This window comes from Loxodonta africana, chromosome 3 (assembly GCF_030014295.1).
Source record: "Loxodonta africana isolate mLoxAfr1 chromosome 3, mLoxAfr1.hap2, whole genome shotgun sequence".
NCBI classification, from domain to species: Eukaryota; Metazoa; Chordata; class Mammalia; order Proboscidea; family Elephantidae; genus Loxodonta; species Loxodonta africana.
Genome location: NC_087344.1, coordinates 198,221,530 through 198,243,640, shown reverse-complemented (window position 1 = coordinate 198,243,640; position 22,111 = coordinate 198,221,530). Strand labels below are relative to the sequence as shown.

Genomic DNA, 22,111 nt, shown 5'->3' with positions numbered 1-22,111 from the left:
CACTCCTGAATTGGTGGTTTTATACTACGGAATTATAATGAATCTAGACAGTACACCATGGTCAAAATACCGTAGCTGACATATGTGCTATCGAATGTTTCTTTAAAACAGTTTCTTGCCTAAGAGAGTAAAAACAGCATTTCAGGACATGTATCACCTTACTGGTGCTATTCGAAACATACTTTGCAAACTGGAAGATGTCAAAGACAAATTTTTCCATCTTTATTCCATTTGGTTTGTCTGGCTGAACTAACTGCCCCTGTGAATCCACATACGGAATCTTCTTCTGAGCCACATGGTGCTGCAACTGAGGTTCATAAACACTAAGAAGAAAAAAAGATACAATTACTTTCTGGACTGAAAACACCAGAAAATCTGATAAAACTCAGGAGCAAATGCATCAACAACCAGTACTAAGATTTTCAAAGTGAAGGGCATTTGTTAAGTTTCAGTTCATATTTAAATAGTAAATGAACAGCTGTCTCCATTCATTTCCTTATATTAATCAAATGACCTCTACAAAAAAAAATACACACACGGCTCAATACAAGTGTTTCCCCATAATTTCCGCGTCTTTTATAAGATGCCCTGCTCTTTGCCCCAACTTTCCCAACTGAGATCCCTTCAGGTCTGAGATGGAAAGATGAGTCACTATGGATAAACGAGTAACAGTTACCTATGACATAGTGGAATAGGAATACTTTGGAACTGGGGTCGATATTCTAAAATAAAGCTTATTAACTTTTTAAAAAGTAGATGGTCATCTTGATTACCTAGATGCCATCAAATGAAGAATGAGGTAATGAGAATGTTCATTTAAAAAGTCTGGTGAGATAAAACAGCTCATATTTTATTCTTTGGGGCACTGCCCTACCATGCTGGTATCCAGGTATCAAGTTCTTTTTTCTTCACTCTTCAAAGTACTACTTCCTAAATGCTAGTCTGGGAATCAGCTGTGTTAGAACTCTTTGGACAGCTTTCTAAAATGACAGATGCCTTGGATCTACCCCAGAAATTCTGATTAAGTAGGTGTAAGGTGCACACCTGTATTTTTGAGAAGCTACCAGTTGTCGTGGGTGTTTCATCTCTTTTTCTTTGCTTTCCCAGAACTTAGTACGGTTCATGGGAGGAGAGAAGAGGGGGCAAAATGCTTCAGACTCCAGCTAATGCCCTAGGAAATGTGCTCCTACTAATCCTCACCCTAGGAAAGAGCTTACCTTACAAAAACAACTACAACATGGGAGATTTCCATTTGATAAAGGTGATCCACCAAGAAGCTGAATTCCGTGGGGTAAAGGACTTGGGGTGTCTGCCTACCTCTCAAGTGGATTAATTTCTGATTAATAACACATAAAGGAAGCAAAGGCCCCCATCTTGCCCATACTTGACTACATCTCTCAGAAATGGTACGGTGAAGAAATGGTTGGCGATGTTTCCCGAATTAAACAGCAGCCGTCCATCTGGGCTTCGTTTCTGTGCTGTTGCCAGGGAAATTTCACTATATTCTACCACCTGGTATACTCCATCCACTCGGCAAACCACTCCAACTGGTTCTGTGGGGTTTGTTTTCTCTACCACCTATCCATAAAAGAAAGACAACAGTAAAGGAAGAAATTTAAATATTTTTTGAATTTCCACCATTTTCAAATGCCATGTTACAGTGTTGCTTATATAATCTTTAAGATATTAAGCAAGAGGAATCTTTAACTTTAATCACCTAACCATCTTTCTATACTTTGACAGATGACTTTCCAGTCAGAAATGAGGTAAATTATTTCCCTCCTACTTATCACCCAACTAAGCCATGGAGTAAAAGATCCATCATACACATATAGCCCAGAGGAAATGAAGTTGGACTGCAAACAAAGGAGGAGTCTACATAGCTTGTATTTTATTGTTAATTATTTCTTAACCACGCTCAGCCACTCTGAGAATAAATTAAAAGAAATTTCTCTGGGATTCATAACAAAAAAGGTGATTCAAGAAGTAAGGCATTTTGTCTCTCATTTTATATTGCTCAAATCATTAGTTCATTTGAAAACAGTGCCTTTGTAATTGCCATTCATGAATATAGCATATTTCTTGTTTTTCAGGAACCTAGACTTGAGGTAAGGGGGTTAGAACAGGCCAGTCACTGGGCACCCACTCCAACTCCAATCAGAGAGCCCACTTACATTGCTCTGTTTGCATAATGAATTTTGTCTGAAGTAAGAGATTCTACTCTTTAAATTTTTTTTTTAAACCAGTGATTTGATTATCACTGGTTCTAGACTGCTTGGGGAGCTGAGAGAAGGGTATGTATCAAAATCAAATGGAGAATGTAAGAGTCTGTGATTTGAAAAAAAACCTCACAGGTGATTCTGATACCCCACCACCTTACTCCCACACAGGAATCACTGACCTAAATTAAATGTTTAGAAGATAATTATGTACGAACTGGATGCAACGCACAAGTATAAAACCAAGGTTCAGATAAGATGAAAATCCAACAGAAGAATCAAACAGTAAAAGCTATTTGAAGATTTTGTCTTGTTTGCCTTGTCCAACTAATAATTCAGCATGCTTCAGAGTATTTTTAAAAATCTGTCCCGAATTTGCAAAGTCTATCCTAAATGTACATGAAATTATACCAATAAAATTAAAACTTTTCTTCAGCAACTGATTTCTTAAAGTAAACACGGCCAGTAACGGTCTCTTCCAGGCAAGGAAAGCCACTATTGAGGACTTGGTTTACACAGCAATTAGTGCTACAGTCGCTGAGTCTAGCTGTGAGGCAGGCCTGCTGGATACGTCAGGCCTCCTGTGTAGTTACACTGTTTGCCCTGCTGAAAGGAGCACAGTACTCAATGAAAAGAAACTTTTACCAAGGAAATGGATTAAACTGGAGGGAAACATTACACAGCAAAATGATTTGAACCAATCAGGGGCCTATTTCCTGTCTATCAGCCCACCACCACCTCTCACTTCACATACACTACACTGGGTTATCTTCCTAGATGGGAATTTGCAAGACTCCTCTCATTCCCATTAAAACAAAAAACATGGATTTATTTTACAAATCACCTCTATACCCCTTCTGCCAATCAGCCAAGAAAAACAAGGATAAGCAAGGTCACATTTGACATATCCAAAGCGTTAATCTGCCAATGAAAGGATTACTTCTATAACAACCATCAATCAACCTCCAGGTATCATAAAAGTCGACATTACTGACAAAAGCCCTGTAAAGTGCATGAAGTTGAAATCAGTTTGTATTACACAGAAAAGATACATGGTATAAAATTAAGAGGTTTACTCAACTTTCTACAAGTTAAATCCTGAAAAGCTGAGTCCAAAATAACATTATAACCTAAATAGGTTTTGGTATTATAAGAGCTTTACGGAACTATCTTCATTTAACAATCATTGCTAACCTTTTAGCTCTCTGCTTTTGCAAACCACCCCACTCTTTCTCTTCTCAAGGCTCTCACTCCATAAAAAATGCTTAATGCACCAAGATCCAAAACAACAAACCCATTGCCACTGAGGTGATTCTGACTCACAGTGAACCTACAGGACAGAGTAGAACAAACTGCCCCACTGGGTTTCCAATGAGCAGCTGGTGGATTCGAACTGCTGACTTTTTTGTTAGCAGCAGAGCTCTTAACCACTGTACTGCCAGGGCTCCAATGCACCAAGATATGAGCCTATTAAAGAAGTACTGCAAAGAATTCTATTACTACACTATGACTCAGTCCCCAATTCAGGCGTTTTTAAATACGTATTTTAATATCTTGATTTTCTTACTAATAAAGGGGGGCAGATTACAGAAACGATTTCCAACATTTCTAAATGTTTTTAGCATACTGCCCCATAGGGTTTCCAAGGAGTGGCTGGTAGATTCAAGTGTGAATTCTAGTCCTGGTTTCACTAATAGGATTACTGACTTTGAACCTAGGACTTAAAACTACTGGAACTGTGTGATTATGTCTGAGATCAAAGGGGCTGAACAGATGATCTCTGAGGCCCCTTCCAGATCAAGACTCGGATTTTACAGAATTTAAACTGATGCTGATGCTCAGAGCAGTAAAATTTGAGCTTCTGTTTTAGAGAGAAGAGTGACACCAAGTGGAACAAGTCGGAAGCACACTGATTTTTGTTTTTTTTTAAAGATTAGTTACTATTTAGAGTCCAATACACTACGTTTCTATTGCAGTTTAGTAGCTATTTACAATACAGTGCAGACAGTCACAGAATATTGGAAGAGGCACAGATCTTAAATATGCTGACTAAACCATCTCTTTTATTCCTGGTGTCAGAGGAGTCTTATTATGTTTACCAGCTCAATCTTGTATTCATAAACTTAAGACTTCAGCTTTGGCTGTAACTTCACATTTGATTTACCGATTAATTTTGAGAGAAAGGACATCTTTACAATATAAAATCTCCAACCAGGAACATGGTATGTCTCTTACGACAGGTTTTGTTTTTAAATCCAAATATTTCAAATTTATAAGCAGTTTATTTTTGTCAGGAGCTGGTACAGTTTCAAGCTTTTGGCAGAAAGGGCTTCCCTCCAAGTTGATATTATAAAATTATTCTATTTCTATCATTTTTATGGTTTCATTTTTTGTATTTAACTATGTAACCCATTTTAAAATGATGTTATTATGAGCTTTGAGGCAGAGATGTTAATTATATTTAACCAGTTCTCCTACTTCATTTATTGAATAGTACACTCTTCCCCCCACTGACTTGAAATGCCATAATCTTATACAGTTCATTCTATAAATGGACTGTTTCTGACCCATGTGTTCTGTTCCATTAATCTGCCATTTACTGCTATCAGTAGCACACACCTAATTACTTTCTGACAATACATTTTAATATCTGGTAGTTTGTCACCAATCCTCCCTCCCCCCATCATCATCCTCTTTCAACATTTTCTTGGCAATACTTACAGGTTTATTCTACACTTTGCAGTCATTTTGTCCAATGTTCCCAAAATTGCTTCATTGGGATTTTGATTGGGATTGTGTTGTACTTTAATTTGGTGAGAACTGATACCTTTACAAACTTAACTAAATCTTTCCAGCCAGGAAAGTAGTATTTATGTCTTTTTTTAAGTCTTCAAATAGTCTTCAGTGTTTCCTGACTATTTTATTCCAATGTATATTACATATTTTGTTTGCTACCAAAGAGGCATGCCTCCTATAATTTCATCTACATGATAAAAAAAAAAAGTCGAAGGAATACTGCCAAGGACTGAGACTTATTACATGACATACAAACTTCTTTCTACCACAGTATGTTTGTGGTCATTCTAGAAGTTATTAACCTCCTTAGCTGTCCTTATCCCCAACCTGCATGTCTTCATCTTAGTAACAAGAACACCATGAGGTAACTTGCCAACTGCCTTGCTGAAGTCTCAATCTGCTATTACTACCATATTTCCGTTGTCTACCACTCCAGTAATTTTGTCATAGGAAGAAATGAGTTCATCTGATCAAACACAAGTTGATATTTAATGAATCCATCTCTGGCTGATGATTACCATTCACTTTCCCAAGTACTTCCAAATATTTTCACATTTTAAACTCTTATTTAGGATGAACAGTGTGTACGATTATTTCTAGAATCAAATATTGCTAGTTTAAGACAAAAAAGGGGGAGGGGGGTGGTGTAGGTTAATTACCTCAGAGGCATGAATGGTTCTGAAATACTCAACTTAGACTGAAACATCTAGTACAGCCCCCAGGATGTATGTACTGACAAGGAAGACCATTAGCATCACCTTCGCTCCACAGTCTGCTCCTTTCTGAATGCAAAAGCCGATGAACCGTGGATCCGCCACTTTGACTAATATGTTGTCAACGCAGTAGACGTGAATGCTCCAAACGCCCCTCTGCTGCATATCGTCCACAATATTCTGGGCTGCAAGAGCCCGATAAAGACCACCATTCCCATCTGGGAAATAAGGCAGCCCATTAGTGGTACGCCAAATCCCGTCACATCAGTAACCCACAGGTCGTTTAGTATTTCCAAACTGGGGCGAAGGTCTCTGAAAACCACCATTTCACATTAAAGGGCCAAGAAAGCGAAATACCATTAAGGAAGGATTCAGGTATCGCCGTTATACTACGTGCTTCTGCACGCTGCTTAGCACACAAGTATCTGGAAAGTAACATCATTAATGCCCAGCCAGGCAACTGAGTCCCTTTTAATAATCTCACCTGTAATATACTGTGAGATAAGAAATTCTTTATCAGACAATGGTTATTTCCTAAGATTTCAAGGTTCACTGGCATTTGTATAAATTACTTCTGCATCTCCAGCCCAAATGCTGATAATCTCTCCTATCTCGAAACTACAAGAGCATTTTAAATCAGATAATTTGTTAAAAGATCAGATTAATACAAGGGTCTACTCTGTCTTAAACTAAAATATAAGTAAAAGCGTCCTCCCGCCATCTATTTTTAGTGCTCTTTTCACAGTTTAAATGATGAAGAGAAATCAGACAACCTCACAGAATTGATCTAAGAATAGTAACCCCTTCCATTAACAAAAAGAATTAACGATGAAATCGAAGCCCACCGTGGAGATCACCACATTAATGCTGTTGTTTCCTTCCTGTCAGCCTCTCCTCCAAGTACAGACTCACACAGACATGAATCGCCAGTGGTGATTTTTATCACTAAGTCATTCTTAGGTCACTGCACGTGGCTCCCCAGGCAGCACACAGTCTAATTCCAGGAGGTGCCGTTAACAAATGGCAAGGAGCACGGGGCCCCCGCAACTGCCCAAAGTGCTGGCCCTATCGTACCGTGTACATGGTTTTGTAGCTTACATTCTCTTAACCTACTCAAACTACTTCCCTGTGTCATTTAATGCCTCCAATTATCTTAATACTGCTTAATAATTCAGAAACCCTGGAAGCGCACTGGTTAAGAGCTACAGCTGCTAAGCAAAAGGCGAGCAGTTCAAATCCACCAGACGCTCCTTGGAAACTCAATGGGGCAGTTCTACTCTGTCCTATAGGGTCACTATGAGTCAGAATCGACTCCGAGGCAATTTTTAATACTTAATTCTAGAGGAATTATAATTTAGCCTCTCACTGATTAAACAGTAAATGATTTCCAGTTTTTCACTCTAATAAATCAGGTAGTCATGTACCTTGCTGTACATAAAACACCGAGCAAAGAGAATGAACACCCTGAATGCTGCTCAAAGTGCTCTCTAGTGCGGACTTCCACAAAAAGTATATGGGCATCCATTTCACCACTGGGCATTTTCATTTTCTTAAATCATTGCCAAATTAAAAAAAAAAAAATTTTTTTAACATCCAAATCACCATCTTAAAAAGCAAATCAAAATATAATGATTGATAATATTAGCATTTCTTACCACCATTAAACAAGGAGGGTTACAAACCTGGAGCCATAGAAACGCTGCTCTTCTCTTCTAAAATAATCTTCCCATCAAACCGCATAGCAGGCAGCATTCCCTGCTGAAAAAAGATTACATTCTCCTTTTTTAAACCAAAGTACTTGTGCTTTGCAAAGAACTCCTTTGTAGATTCCATTGTTCTGCCGCTGGTCATTATATACCTTGTAAGAAAAAAAAAATTTTTTTTCAAAGCAATAATACTATATAAATTAGAACAAAATAAAGTTTTGTCTGTTTTCTAGGCTAAAGAAAATCTCTGAGAGCAGTGCTTCTCGTTTTGAGTTCCTTCATCCTTTTCCTGGATAAGACTCATTTATTAGCTACTACCCAGAAAAAAAAAAAAAAAAAATTTTTTTTTTCTTACCCAAAGGGAGGAGCCCTGGTGGCGCAGTGATTCAGAGCTACGGCTGCTAACCAAAAGGTTGGCAATTTAAAGCCACGAGCTGCTCCCTGGAAATTCTACAGGGCAGTTCTACTCTGTCCTAGAGGGTCACTATGAGTTGGAATCGACTCAATGGCAATGGGACCCAAAGGGAATTTCCTACAGTAATTTCATCAATCCTTGTGTATATTAAAAAAAAAATCTATCTAATGATATTAAACATACTTCCTGCAACAGAGAGTCTGTACCTGGCTATAGCAAGGATTTTAGAATTCTGTGAAAAGTGTATTCTGAATTTAAAAACTCCTACAAAAAAAAAATTTTTTTTTTTTTTACTCTAGATAAACGGAGAGGAGGAGGTAACTACCCCACATTCTGGAAACCCTGGTGATGTAGCGGTTAAGAGCTACTGCTGCTAACCAAAAGGTAGGTAGTTCAAATCCACCAGGTGCTCCTTGGAAACTCTATGGGAAAGTTTCACTCTGTCCCATAGGGTTGCTAGAGTTGGAATCAACTCGACAGCAACGGGTTTGGTTTGTTTTTTTTTTAATATCCCCAGCACCTAAAAGCAGGCACTTAATAAATATTGGTTAGTATGACTAAATGAATAAGGACAATGGTATAATTTCCCACCAGAGTAGGTATCTGTTTAACAACATATCCTGGGTATTTTTAACTTTGGTTCAAAAGGTTTGGTCATGATTGAGACTGAGATGACAAAAGATGTGGCTAAATTGCTGTGTATAAAAAAAGAACAGAAATTCTATGTTGCGAGAAGGTAGGAGAAAGACAGAAGGAAGTCCAACATGACAGTGGGAGGCTAGAACCGTAAGTCAAATGGTAGCCACTCAACAACACAGATGTTCCTCAGAAACCCCCAGAGGAATCAAGATGGAAAAAAAAAAAGTTCACAGCACTCTTGTCCAGAAGAACTAGAAAAGCTGGGAAAAGTATGAAAAGCATATTTTTAAAGGCATCAGAGAGCTACAGAAGCAACAAGAACTGGAACTAAAATTCCACAGAGGGAGAATCTTTCAAAGCGGAACCGAGGATAAGCAGCTGCCTTTTCCAAAGGTATTTGCTGATTCGGACACTGGCTAGTGGTGGAGAATCCGGGCTTGGACCAGGCAGGAGGTTACTGCTGGGGGACAGAAAAGCCAGCAGAGCTTTTGTTGGTCACATGGGGCTGAACAGACAAGATTAGAGACAAACACACAGCTGACTTCTCCTTCAAAACATGTGCTAACTTCCAAAGCTGCTCCGGAAGGGAGATTTAAAGAGCTGAACCAAAACTTTTAAAGAGCAAAGCAGAATTTTCGGTCATCTCTCGGTGTTTAGGAGACACTGTCTGAGGAAGGGCCGTGAGAACACTGCATCCTAGTACCAGTTGCCACTGAGTCGGTCTGAATCATGGCGACCCCATGCGTGTAACAGTAGAACTGTGTTCCACAGGGTTTTCAATGGCTGATTTTTCAGAAGTAGATCGTTAGGCCTTTCTTTCGAATCACCTCTGGGTGGGCTTGAACCTCCAGCCTTTCAGTTAGCAGCTGAACGCCTTAACCATTTGCACCATCCAGGGACTCCCTAGAAGAGACTAAGAATCCAAGTTGGGTGCGCATAGCAGAGAAATCAGGGGAACTTTCAGTATGTGTGGGAGGGAGAAGGGCAATGAAGTCTGGAGTGATGCCTATTCAACTCTGAAGCGATACCTGGCAGGAGGCTAGAGAACCTGGCACTTAGGCCATGAGTTTCTAAACAGAGAAAGCCCACTGAGTACCCAAAGCAATGGCTGAAAATAGACCCACACCACATCACCCTGACATTTCAGATGCCAGATGCTCTGGGTGGTAGGGGAGAGGATGTGAAGCTAGAAGGGCACTGGATGTCTCAACAGCAACACTAGAAGCAATAAAGTAATGCCTTCAAATTTCAAATTTCAGAGGGACAATTATTTTTAACTAGAAATTGTATACCTAGAAAAACTATCAGTTTCTGGATCAATGAAGTTTCTAGACTTTGAGGGCCCACTGAGTACCCAGAGGTACTCAGGTAGGGATGTAAAAATTGGATGTAGGTATACATTGCTCACTGAGGCTACAGTGATTATCCTTCTAGCTATAATATTACTTTTAGTATGTATAGTAAATTGTACCTTGGGAGAAAATCAGAAGTAACAGGAAATATGCCCACTTATGAATAAAGTCTATATACATTTGAATATTATAAACCAATATATGTTCAAATACCTTCCATAATAATACACAGCTTACCACGGAATAATGCATTTGTTGCCATGATATTTTTCAGCTAACTGTTGTAGCTTCAGGATACGCTCTGCTTGAATCTGAAAAAGTGTTTTATGGGATGGCAAACCAACATCATACATCCCCTTGGGATATGCGACGCCAAGTCTTGTTCCCTGTCCACCAGCTAGAAGAAGAACTGCTACTTTGTTCTGAGAAATCTGGAAAAGTCCTAAAAGAGAAAATGTGTTTATCACAAAACTTCTATAATTCAACATTTTAGGATTATATATCCCTAGGTGGCAGCAGAGAGTCATCTTAGCTGCACAAGGCATAAAGGACAAGTGAGCCGCAGAGAACTATGGGCTGACCATCTTGTTAATACAACATTTTAATTATTAAAGCAATTAAATGTATATAACCCAACCAAATGCCAAACAATGAATGCTACACTTTAATAAACTAGTATTTTTTTTATGGTAACATCAGAAGTCAAGGATCCAAGAGATGTTATAGATGTTTCGTAAGTATGTGACTATTTGTTTGATGTCAAGAAAAAGACCACATAAAAGATACCAGGGTTTCAAGATGAACAATGATGCTATGAAATTATCTCCAGCCTATAAATCAGTCAATAATAATAACTAATCAATGAACATGCAAATAGACTAGACAAGCTACCACCCAGTAAATGTAAAGAAAAGAAACCCTCCGTCAGGAAAACAGTATAGTACAATGGCTAGGAACCCAGGCTCTGAAGTCAAGCTAGCTGGGTCTGAAACCTAACTCATTTGAATGGGCCTGGGGGACTACCTGCAAAGGGGAATGAAAGCACATCTAGAAATGCCCCGTATTTTGATTAGCGTGGTAGCTACATGGTATACATATTTGTTAAAACTCATGAAACTGGTATGTCTTATTATATGTAACTATACTTTAATAAAATTGATTAAAATGTCTTTTTTAAACAATGGGCCATCTACAGCCACTCAGAAGAACTTAAGACTCAAAGTCTTTTTGTTGCTGATTTATTTCTTCTGTCTGTTTTCACCACTTGAATATTCAGCAATAAGGGGTAATCAAACAATCTCTGGATAAAAATGTTATTCTCTGGACTAAAATAAACTCAGGATGGAGTTAAGATTCGAGGGAAAAAGAGAGGAAGAAGAAAGGAAAGGAAAAAGTAAAGAAACTAAAAGCTACTGAAAGACAGATTCTCAGTTTGGATTAAACACACACACAACCCAAAATCTTGACACTGGAAGGTGAACAATCTCAGCACATACAGCAGAGTAGCCTGTGTAAGAGCCAACATGGAGACTGGGACGGTAGAAAAACAGTAAAATTTCAAATGAAAGCAAAGCAATGGTTGGTGTTTTTCATCCTTGTTTTCTGAATTTCGTACTTTGACTAAAATTCTTGGAAATGTTATGGCCTGCTGCCTACAACTGAAGGTCATGTTGAAAGGGGCAGTGGTGGCCAATATTGATTATTATTACTTTTGAAATTCTTAGTAATGTGGGTTTATTTACTTTACCAACTTTATGTTTTAGGTGTTTGTGATATATTAGGTTTTCTTAAAGCTAATATACTAGTACATCAAGAACTCAAAGAAATACACTAGATAAACTCGCTGTAAAATTAAAACTATCCCCAGTCCTGAGTCTACATTTTTTTCTTCATTATGAGTGTAGTCCAAGACATTATTCGGCAACTATTCTAGCTGTTTTGTCAATTAGAAAATGTTAAAGCAATTATATATTTCTATAATTTTCACCTTTGATATGAAGCTGATCTTAGCTACCTGAGATTTAATTTACTCTTTCTTCCCTGCCTCAAACCAGACTTGTGCTTGTAATTAACTCCACAGCAGTTAACAGTACCTGATTAGAGTCTGAAAGTAAGAAAACAAAATCAGGGGTAACTAATGTTAACGCCAAGAAAAAAAGCCAGCGCCGTCGTGTTAGACCCCACAATAGTAGCTATGATCTAAAGCAGACAGACTTTCCCTGTTTTAGAGAGAACAGGTTCAGAGAAGTTAAGGGTCCTGCCCAAGGTGACTCAGCTAGTAAACCCGATGAGGATCAGAAGCCGACTCCAGGGCCCACCCACCACCACACCATGCTGCCTCTGGAGTGTAGACTGCGGGCAGCCTCTGTCACACCCAGTTAACAGAGCTATTACAGCACCATCATTGTTAGGAGTATAAACTCTCCTTCCAATTTCCGTGTTCCCCTTTCTTCCCTTTTTCACTGAATTCATGAGAAACGGTACTGCCCCTTTTTTTTTTTTTTTAATGTCTTAATCACCACCTTACAGAGAAAAGCTGCTGCACCAGGAAATGCCAACAGTCTCCAAAGCTTCCCAAACACTGACATTTCTAACAGTATTCCGGGTCTGTGTTCACCTTACATAAGCCCCGTAACCATCATATCCTAACAGACTGAGCTAAAGCACCAGCTGGAATTGGGGAGAGCAGGGAACCACATAAGGCAGCTCTAAAAACTGTTTTACATTTGGTTGTTCCCTGAGTTATCAAAGAAACTATGGTTTCCAGGGCATACATTTAATTCTATTGTCATTGACCCAAAAAGTGTTATTTTAAAATAAGCCCACCAAAAAAAAAAAAAAAGGCCCACAACCCCTTACCTAAACATTTGGTATCGGATTTGTTTCAGAATATAGAACTCTTCAGAATTTAGGGAAGGAGTATTGTATACATATAACATATTCCCAGCAGATCTGGGACAGCAGCCCGTAATCACATTAAGCTAAACAAATCAAGTTTATAAATAGTCTCAGGTCTGTTCTGGTTAGGTTTTGAGGCAAAACAAGTTTTGAACCTTTTTAAAATGCAAATAAATAACTGAGGCCTGTCCATACCACCAACAGTGTTAGAGTCAGAAATACTTCTCAGCATCTTCAAAAGAAGTCCCAGGTAAGTATTCCGGATGCAGCCCTTCGTTCCTTTTGTACTAGAGTCTTCATATGGCACATGTGTTTTAAGTTGCTTTATTGTTAACACGGCTCTAGTCAGTTGTCCGGACTCTTCCACTCTTTTTTATCTTCAGTCCAAAGATAACTACCTTCCCTGAGAAGGTAAAAGCCTTGCTCCCAGAGTGAGCTCCATCTCTCCTGACAGCACCGAACACGATGCAGCGTCTTCCACAGCTTCTAACCAGTTATCTAAATATCTCTACACAAACTTTTCTCCTTCCTGGATCAGTGAACTCTCTGAACTATTCCTTCATGTCAGTTTTCTCAAATTTTCCAATTTTAAGGTTTTGCTAACTTGCAGCTCATGATGGCCTCATTCTTGAATAAAATAAATGGTATTGCTCGTTTTTAAACCCGTCTGCCATACTTTCTTCAACTCTTCTTTCCAGCTGTGAGCTGGTAACCCATCTGTTCACCATTTCTTAAGAGTGGCACTGGGATCAGGTTTGCTACGTGTACACTTCCGGGCAGATTTACATCTCTATCCAACCACAACTAGTACAACTATTTATAACACTATTCACATATATTTGTGGTCAAAAGTTTTCTGCATTAAATTCTTCCTGCTTATGTACCTCTTTTATGAGCAGAGAGAGAAAAACAAGAAGAAAGCAAGCAGTCCCTAGAGTATCGAGGCCAGCCGCAATTCAAGAACTAAATGCAGCTACAGCTGTTGTTCACAATATCAAGTTGTGTGTACGCCAGCTGTTACTACAATAAAGCTGCAATGTTTACCAAAACTCTGTAACACATACATTTAGTAACCCGTCTTATAACGACAGATGAAATACTGTGTGAAACTAGGTGGGCCGACAAAATTCAGTAAGCTTTTTGGTAATACGGCAGTAACACATTATTTCAAACTGTACTGGTGTTGCTGTAACATAAATCTGAAATGTGCAGTACTGCACCTATCTGAAAAAAGGTCCACTTTTTTTTTTTTTAATAAATGTACATGTGACAGTTAGGAAATTAGCGACTTCTCCGATCCCAAAACTTCTGCAGAAATACAAAAAAAAAAAAAAACCTGAACAGCACATCACTGTATCATCCCTTCTATCTTTCAATTATGGGACATGAGAGTTTTTTGGTTTTTTTTTAATGGAGGCGACCTCAACACAAATCGAATCAGAGTTAAAAAAAAAAATCCACACCAGAGTGAAACGTGTCCAAGGTTGGAGTCATTTCTCTGCTCAGAGTCACACGTTATGAGTCTGAGCACTTTTTACTGTTTACAAAAAACAGAAGAGTCTGCAGTGGCCCCTCAGCAGCCAAATGTTTCCCAGATAACTTCCTGCTTGGACTAGTTCCTCCCATACACGTTAACCAGGCCCTGTGCCTGAAACAGTGAGGACAGACGGCACAGGGCTTCTCCGAGTAGAGCGCGGCCTGACTTCCATCTACATTGCCGGTACTCTAGGACAAGAGAATGGGGCACGCAGGCACGCAACTGCTGGAAATAAAGGATAACCAGCCAAGAAAGTCAGTCTGAGGAGATATTTTAAGTTTTTCATTTTTCATCACATTTTATAGCTGACACTATTATTTTTTAGATTAACTTTTCCCCTAAAGCATTAAGCACAAAAAGCAGACCAATCAGGGAAATCCTTATTTGAATTGGCTATTAGATACTGGGGGGTCTTGGTGGTTAAGAGCTAGGCTGCTAACCAAAAGGCTGGCAGTTCCATTCCACCAGCCACTCCTTGGAAACCCTGTGGGGGCAGTTCTACTCTGTCCTACAGGGTCACGATGAGTCAGAAACGGCTCGATGGCAACAGGTTTTTTTTCATTAGCTACTGAGGAATTACTGTGAATTTTATTGCACATAAGAATGGTATAATGATTAGTAACGAAACATCCACATATTTAGAGATGCATGCTGAAACGCATGAGAGTAAGATTTAACATGACGTTTGAGATTTGCCCTAAAATACTACAGCAAAGAAAAAAGAGAGAGACAGGAGGCAAAAATCTGTAATTGTTTAATCGAGGTACTGCATATGTGGGGGTTCATTATACTATTTTGTCTCTAAATATTTGTTTAAAAGTACACTTGGAATTTTCCATAATAACAAATTCTTAAGCACGCTACAAAAATGTAATAAACCATAATCCCAAAGCTTGTGTTTGAAAGGAAATACTATAAAATATTACAGTGAGTATTCATTTTTGGAAGATGGGATGGTAGATATTTCTATTTTTTCTTTTGTACTTTTTAGTATTTTTTAAATTCTCTAAAACAAGCATGTAATGCTTTTAAAATAAAATAAACCTATTAAAAATATTATTGTACTAGATTTCAGAAAATGTAGAGTAGATAATGTTATGAATACATTTCTTCTAACTGATCCATTCACTACTTTTCATCCAGGGGGCCATATGGTACAGAAGCACCATGAAGAAAAATAAGAAAATGTCTCAGAGGCAAAATAGGTTAATACTGAATAATAGTTTGTTATTATAATACGAAATTGGAATACTCTTTTGTGTCCAATACAAGCATGCATTTGTTTTAATAAAGACTAGGTATTCTTATTAAGCAAACATATTTTCCCAATTTGAGTATCTTTACAAAAATGATGTTCTCAAAGTTTCTAATTACTTCTCTTTCAGAATCTCAGCTTTGTAAGAAAGCTATTTTCCAGCTGCTCTCTACATTACATTTTCTACAGCTGGTCAAGAATTAAAATAAGATCTCTCTTCAACAGGAACACAGCAGTCACTCATATATTCTTCCTTCAGAAATAGTTTTCCATCTTAGATGTTAAAGTGTCCATTATAATGTCAATAGGTATCAGATAATTTGAAATTACTATACAATGCTTTTTATCTCCCCATGCCAGAAAGAGAAAAACAAACAAAGAACAAAAACACAACTGTCCTCAGTAAGGTTACCAAGATCTCCCTACTCTTTGAAATACAACTCTATCATCTTCACAATGGCCACCCCGTCCCTTTCATAACTTACTACGGAAACCTCATTTTGTTACGAATTTGCAAACACGTCGCAGTTTCTGGCTAAGTGAAAAGGATATAATGTCAGCACAGCCTCTCCCTCTCCACTCCTACTGTTTAAGCCACAAACATTGTTCCTTTGACACTAAGCCAAAAGGAAGTTTGTTTTCCACCTTCTAATATTGTACTTGGTTCTAATGGTTCTGGATTTTAATGTAAATCACAGGTCATAAACACAGCTAGTTCCACCACTTCCAACAAAGAGGTCATAAAGGAGCTGGTAAACATTACCCACAGACTCAAATCACAGAAGGTCCTGTTCCTTAAGTTTGCCTTGTACAAAGTCAAAGCTTTGACTTGCCATAAGAGTTGATTCTGAGACTTAATCTTCTTAAAATTCCAAGGAGAAATACAGGCAGCTGGGATGTTAGAGGGTAAAAAGCGGCCTGAGTGGCTTTTGGTTCGAAGTAGCAGCCTTTTTGCTTTTATTCATTCTACTTTATTACAAGAGTTCTTTGTGTCTGTCTGTCTTTTGAAACACAGGGAAGACAGGAAAGACGGGGAGATTAATGAATCCAAAATTAGTAGGGGTCATATTATCATTAAAGCTCTCCATTCCAAAGGATCCATCTGGAAGTCACTCTCTCACACCTTAGTGACAGAGCCCTGTTCTAAGTAAGATGCTAGGTTAGCCACTATCATTTCAGATCTGAAAGGTCCCTCCTTGAAGATAATCCAATTATTTTCAAACTGTTTTTTAATCTTCAAGCCCTTTCAAATGAAACTTCATGAAAAGATCAAATACATAAAACAGATAACAACAGAATCGCAATTTATAGCAGGAAGAAGTTGAAGACCTCTGCTAGTATCCTTCTCCCCTCCTTACATAAAAGGCTTCTCTGGCAATGAACCTCTAGCGCTCTGTGAAACACAGTCTGAAAATCAGTGAATCTGTGAGGCTAGAGAAAGATACAAAGAGGGACACCAAACCAAACCAAACCAAACCAAACAAAAAAACCCCATTGCCACAGAGTCGATTCTGACTAATAGCAATCCTACAGGACAGGGTAGGACTGCCCCATAGGGTTTCCTAGGCTATAATCTTTTTGGAAGCAAACTGCCACATCTTTCTCCCACAAAGCAGCTGGTGGGTTCTAACCACCAACCTTTCAGTTAGCAGCCCAGCTCTTAAGCACTGCACCACCAGGGCTCTCAAGGAGGGATACAGAAGGTTGATAATGCCAGTTACGTTCTTTTTTTTTCTAGAGGGGGTGGGGCAAGAGGGAAGAAGGGAGCCAAAAAGTGGAAGACAAAATAAAAACTGCCTTTGTATGGTGAAAATATAAAATTATATCTATAATATTATTGCCCCTGTATAAAAGAAAATATGTATATAATCAAGTACTGGGTGGTAATGTGAGAAATAACATTGATTTGAGGAGGTTACAAGCAATTCATATACTGTATTTCTGTTATTTTAATAGTATTTTCATAATAAAGCAATGTTAAAAAGGAAAAAATGAATTACTTCAATCTGCACAGTCCACAGCTGAGGAGATAAAGCCCAGATTTGACAAGCAGCATATGTAAACACTCAAGGGCCTGGACTGCAATATACAGTCAACCTTTTCATTACAGAGTAGTAGTTGTTGTGCGCTGTCAAGTAGTAGATTGTAAAAACCACAGTTCTCATCTCTACCAAAAAGCTACATTTGAGCTATCGTGGCCTTTCTCAAAAGCACTAATAGTGTGCTTCAGAATGCAAAATCCTGTTCTAAACTGCTATGTGACATACACAGACAATGAGACACGGGCTGCTCCTTAATCATTTACAATGTACAAGACAGACAGACACAAAGAACTCTTACAATAAAGTAGAATGAACTAAAAGCAAGAAAAACTAACTCCAACTTGAAACACTGAAGAAAAGGTCGTGGATGAAAGAGTATGTGTGGTGAGCCTTAAACAATGAGCCTAAGTCCACCAAGCAGCAGAGCCACTGCACTGCACAACTCCAGATGACCTCACAAGGTGACGCAGTTAGACAGTGGCACAAGCCAGGACAAGCATGAGCAAAGGCAGGAAAGGCATAATATAACGTTCAGGGAAAGATCGTCTGGGATGGCTAAAATGTATGGGGGAGTAGGAGCAGGGGTAAATACAGAGAGAAGATTGAAAATATAGACTAGAACCGGCTAGGGTAGGGCCCTGCTGGTGCAACAGTTATGCGCTCAGCTGCTAACCAAAAAGTGGGCGTGTAAAAATGGCATGGCAGAGACATCTGACCTCCCGTACCTTCACAAGGGGGAAGGAGAATCAAGATCAACAGCCCAAGGCTGATTCCTAAGAGGCAGAGGTCAGACATACCTCCTCTCTCCAGCCTTTTTTTTACCAATTCTGCCGCCATCTGTCCATCCCATGGCACACTCTACTTCTCTGCTGGGTTTGATAATTCATTGCAGTGGCCACACAGAACTCACAGACAATACTCACAACTATGGGGTTTATTAGGGAAGAAACAGGTTACAATTCAGGTTCAGGAACGCTCAAGATACTGTTCTTCCATCAGGACAGCCTCTTCTCATCCTTGCCCGTAGGCATGCCTCTCTCTGGTTCTTTGGCCTCTGCCCCGCTCAGGCAAGTGTTACAAAGCTCTTTTAACTCTGCCGGTAAGTGCCCAGAGGCACCCCCAACCAAGCCTCCTGCCTGAAGGTGCTCAACTTTCTCGCTCCGTCATCTGGGAAGCCCACCAGGCCATCTCCTGTTGGCCTCCTGGTTCTGCTGACACTGTTTCTCACTGTCTCTTCCTGTGTTATAGCTCCCACTTTCTCTGTGTCTCCTTCTAAGCCTAGCAGGACAGCAAACAGGAACAATTCCCTCATTAGGTTTCCATATACCTTATTTGCATAGCCCTACCCAGTCAATTGGTGGCAGTTACAAAGACTATGGCTAGAAGAAGTATATTAAGTAATTCACTGCACCACATGGCAGTTCGAACCCACACAGCTGCTCCGTGGGGGAAATACCCGGTGATCTGCTTCTATGAAGATTACAGCCTAGAAAAGCCTCTGTAGCAGTTCTATTGTATCACATGGGATCACTGTAAGTCAGAATTGACTTGATGCACCCAGCAACAACAACAAACTGAAACATTTAATTTGTGCTTCAAGAAGAGAAATCTAGCAGAAGTACAGACACTAAGGAGAAAGATACTGGAGGCAAATTAAGACTTGAGTGAGAAAAGCCTTGAATTGGGCACCAGAAATGAAGAAAGAATGTAGGGACTGACAATGGGTGACACTGCAGAGGTCTGGGCAACGCCATCGGTCTCTTTCCGAAACACCTGGGTTAAAGTAGTACAAGAATCAAAATACGAGTTTCATGACTCAGCTACTTTAACAATTTTAATATATCTCATAATAAACCTTGGCACACATGTGTACATGCTCAGTACCTTCACTTTCCCAGGCCTGGAGCTGATCTTGATCCCTGGTAGCACTGCCCAACACCTCTCGAGGAACAGGTTCCATTCGTGCATCTACTTTCTCTTGATGAGAGGATTGGTTGAACCCTTCCATGGCCTTTTGGAAAAAGAAGTTCAGCTCCTCAAAGTTCATGGCCTGGAGCTCTTCATAAAGTTTTATCTGCTGGGCTTCTTCCAGCTCATTCCAAAATTGTAGCAGGTGTTCTTGCCCAGCTTTGGACAACCTGCGTTCGAGGTCATTAACGTTCATAATGCTCTGGTGGCCGAGCTTCGCGAGACTAGGGGTGTAACTTCTCCACCTGTAAACCTGGAAGAGAAAAGGAATTAATAACAGGTCAAGGTCCAACCTCCAAACCTGAGGTTTTTCCTCCTAAAAATCGGTACATTTAAAAACTTGGTGTTAAGGGAATTAACTTCTGCCTTTCAATCACTCAGTATTTGTAAGAGATCAAATTCATAAGGTAATCATTAGGATTATGTTCCAGGCACTGTGCTAAGTACTTCACCTATATTATCTCACTTAATTTTCAACAACTCTATGACACAGATACTATTACTCTTTGACAGCTGAGGAGACTGAGACGCTGAGCTCGTGAGTGACCTAGCCGGCTGCTGGAGCCAGAATGTGAATCCAGGCAGTCTGATTACAGGGCTCACACTCTAACAACCACGTTCAGTTGCCTCTGTACTACTCCACTACCACTACAAGAATACCTGACTGCTTAATATGTCAGCAGTTCTCCTTTTATCTCTAATGTCAGAAATATCCGCTGTATTCAGAATACAGCAAGATCCAGGAAGATTAAAAAAACTCAAACCCACTGCCGTCAAGTCAATGCCGACTCAGAGTGACAGAGCAGAACTGCCCCATATGGTCTCCAAAGAGCAGCCGGTGGATTCCAACGGCCAACCTTTTGGTTAGCAGCCAAGTTCTTAACTTCCTAACCGTGTAGGACCACCTATAACCACGAAAATATATTTTATTTCAACAGCAGCTTCTGTAGAGAAGCAATAAAAACATGCCCGTTACCTCTGATGGCACTGGGCACTGGGTTTATCTCTATTCACTAAGAGCTGAAATCCTAGTTAGAAAGAAAAAAGCACATAATGCTCAGTGAATAAGGCAAGGTTTCTTAAGAGCATTTCACGGTAACATCATGCTAAACTGACAGTGGTAAGAAAAAAAAGAGGGAATGAGAAATTATTTAACCTCGTTGCATAATATAAATGCCAAAGAAGAAAGGTGGTGTCTAGAAAGGGTTCACAAACGAAATGAGATCTAGTTGGGCCTCCTCCAAGACCCGGGCAGACTATACAGATAAGATGAGGAAACAAGCCAAGCTAGGATGGCAATGAGGAGAAAGCATATGCAGGGTGGAGAGCAGGAAGAAAGCTGAGGTTCTCTGTAGAATGGTGAGAAATACAGCAGTGACAGGTCAGACCACAAAGAGACTTTGAGAAGTATGCAGAGGAATTCAGACCTAATAGTATGAGCAATAGGAAGCCAACAGTAGGTTACTGAAAAGGGCAGTGTCGCCATGCTTTTGGACTATGAAAGAAAAGCAGCAGTGGCATGGGGGAGGTGTCTGACCTCCAACCCCACAAGGGGGAAGGAGAACCAGGATCAAAAGCCCAAGGCTGATTCCTATGAGGTGGAAGTCGGGCACACCTCCTCTCTCCGCCATCTTTACCAATTCTGACACCAACTGTCCTCCCACAGAACTCTACTGGGTTAGATAATTCATTGCAACAGCTACACACAACTCACAGGCCCTAAGTACAATTATGGGGTTTATTAGGGACGTAACAGGTACAATCCAGGTTCAAGAACACTCAGGATACAGTTCTTCCATCAGGACAGCCTCTCCCCAGTTGTGCTCCCCAATTGTGCTTGCAGGCATGCCTCTACCTGGCCCTCAGCCTCTGCTCAAAGGCACTCAGCTTTCTCTCTCTGTGGGTCAGGGAGTCCACTGCACTGTCTCTTGCTGCAAGGTCTCTGCTGCTGGGTCTCTTCTTCCGTGGTGGTGGGCTCTTCCTCTCTGTTCTGGAATGGGCTTTCTTTTAAGCCAAAACTGACCAATGTCCTTGGTAGGCCACAGTTACCCTACCACACAATCACTGGGGTAGAAGTTACAAGACCACGGCTAGAAAGGCCACACACAAAAGCAATCAATCACACTACAGATAGATTTCAAGGAGGGATACCCTGAGGCAAAAACAAGTTAAAAGACAACTGCAGGTATGCAACAAGGGCCTGAACCAGGTTAGCTGCAGAGGAAATGAGAGTGAAAGGGACAAACCTGAGGATCACTGCAAAGAATCACCACTGCATAATATATATATATTTTTTTTTATGTGAGGGACAAAAGAAAAGTAGGTATAAACAAACACAGTCGATTCATCTTCTCCCACCGTAAGAATAAGAATAACAAAAGGCAAGATACATGGTAACTCTGAGCACAATTCTAGAGTTCAGCTGTGTTACTTAACTTCCCTGTGCCTCAGTTTCCTCACCTGTATAATGGGGAAAATAACATTATCTACCTTGTCAGGACAATTAAACATCAAATACCATTTACAAACTCAGGTCAAGAGAACCTCCATCTGTGTGTCCCATGTGTATGC

The 22,111-nt window shown here is 39.8% G+C and overlaps 1 protein-coding gene across 6 annotated transcripts in view; it reads right to left on the bottom strand.

The window, feature by feature from the left end:
* UAP1 (UDP-N-acetylglucosamine pyrophosphorylase 1) overlaps nucleotides 1-22,111 on the bottom strand; it is a 64,266-nt gene that overhangs the window by 7,116 nt on the left and 35,039 nt on the right. For 5 of the 6 annotated variants that reach the window (XM_064282879.1, XM_010594915.2, XM_064282880.1 and 2 more), the window contains 6 exons: nucleotides 19,457-19,793; nucleotides 10,078-10,282; nucleotides 7,411-7,586; nucleotides 5,774-5,946; nucleotides 1,385-1,578; nucleotides 183-323 (listed from right to left, as the gene is read on the bottom strand). In XM_064282879.1, the coding sequence (XP_064138949.1) occupies nucleotides 183-323; nucleotides 1,385-1,578; nucleotides 5,774-5,946; nucleotides 7,411-7,586; nucleotides 10,078-10,282; nucleotides 19,457-19,793 (1,226 nt within the window). The remainder of the gene's footprint in view (nucleotides 1-182; nucleotides 324-1,384; nucleotides 1,579-5,773; nucleotides 5,947-7,410; nucleotides 7,587-10,077; nucleotides 10,283-19,456; nucleotides 19,794-22,111) is intronic. The other variant, XM_064282882.1, reaches the window with a different exon arrangement.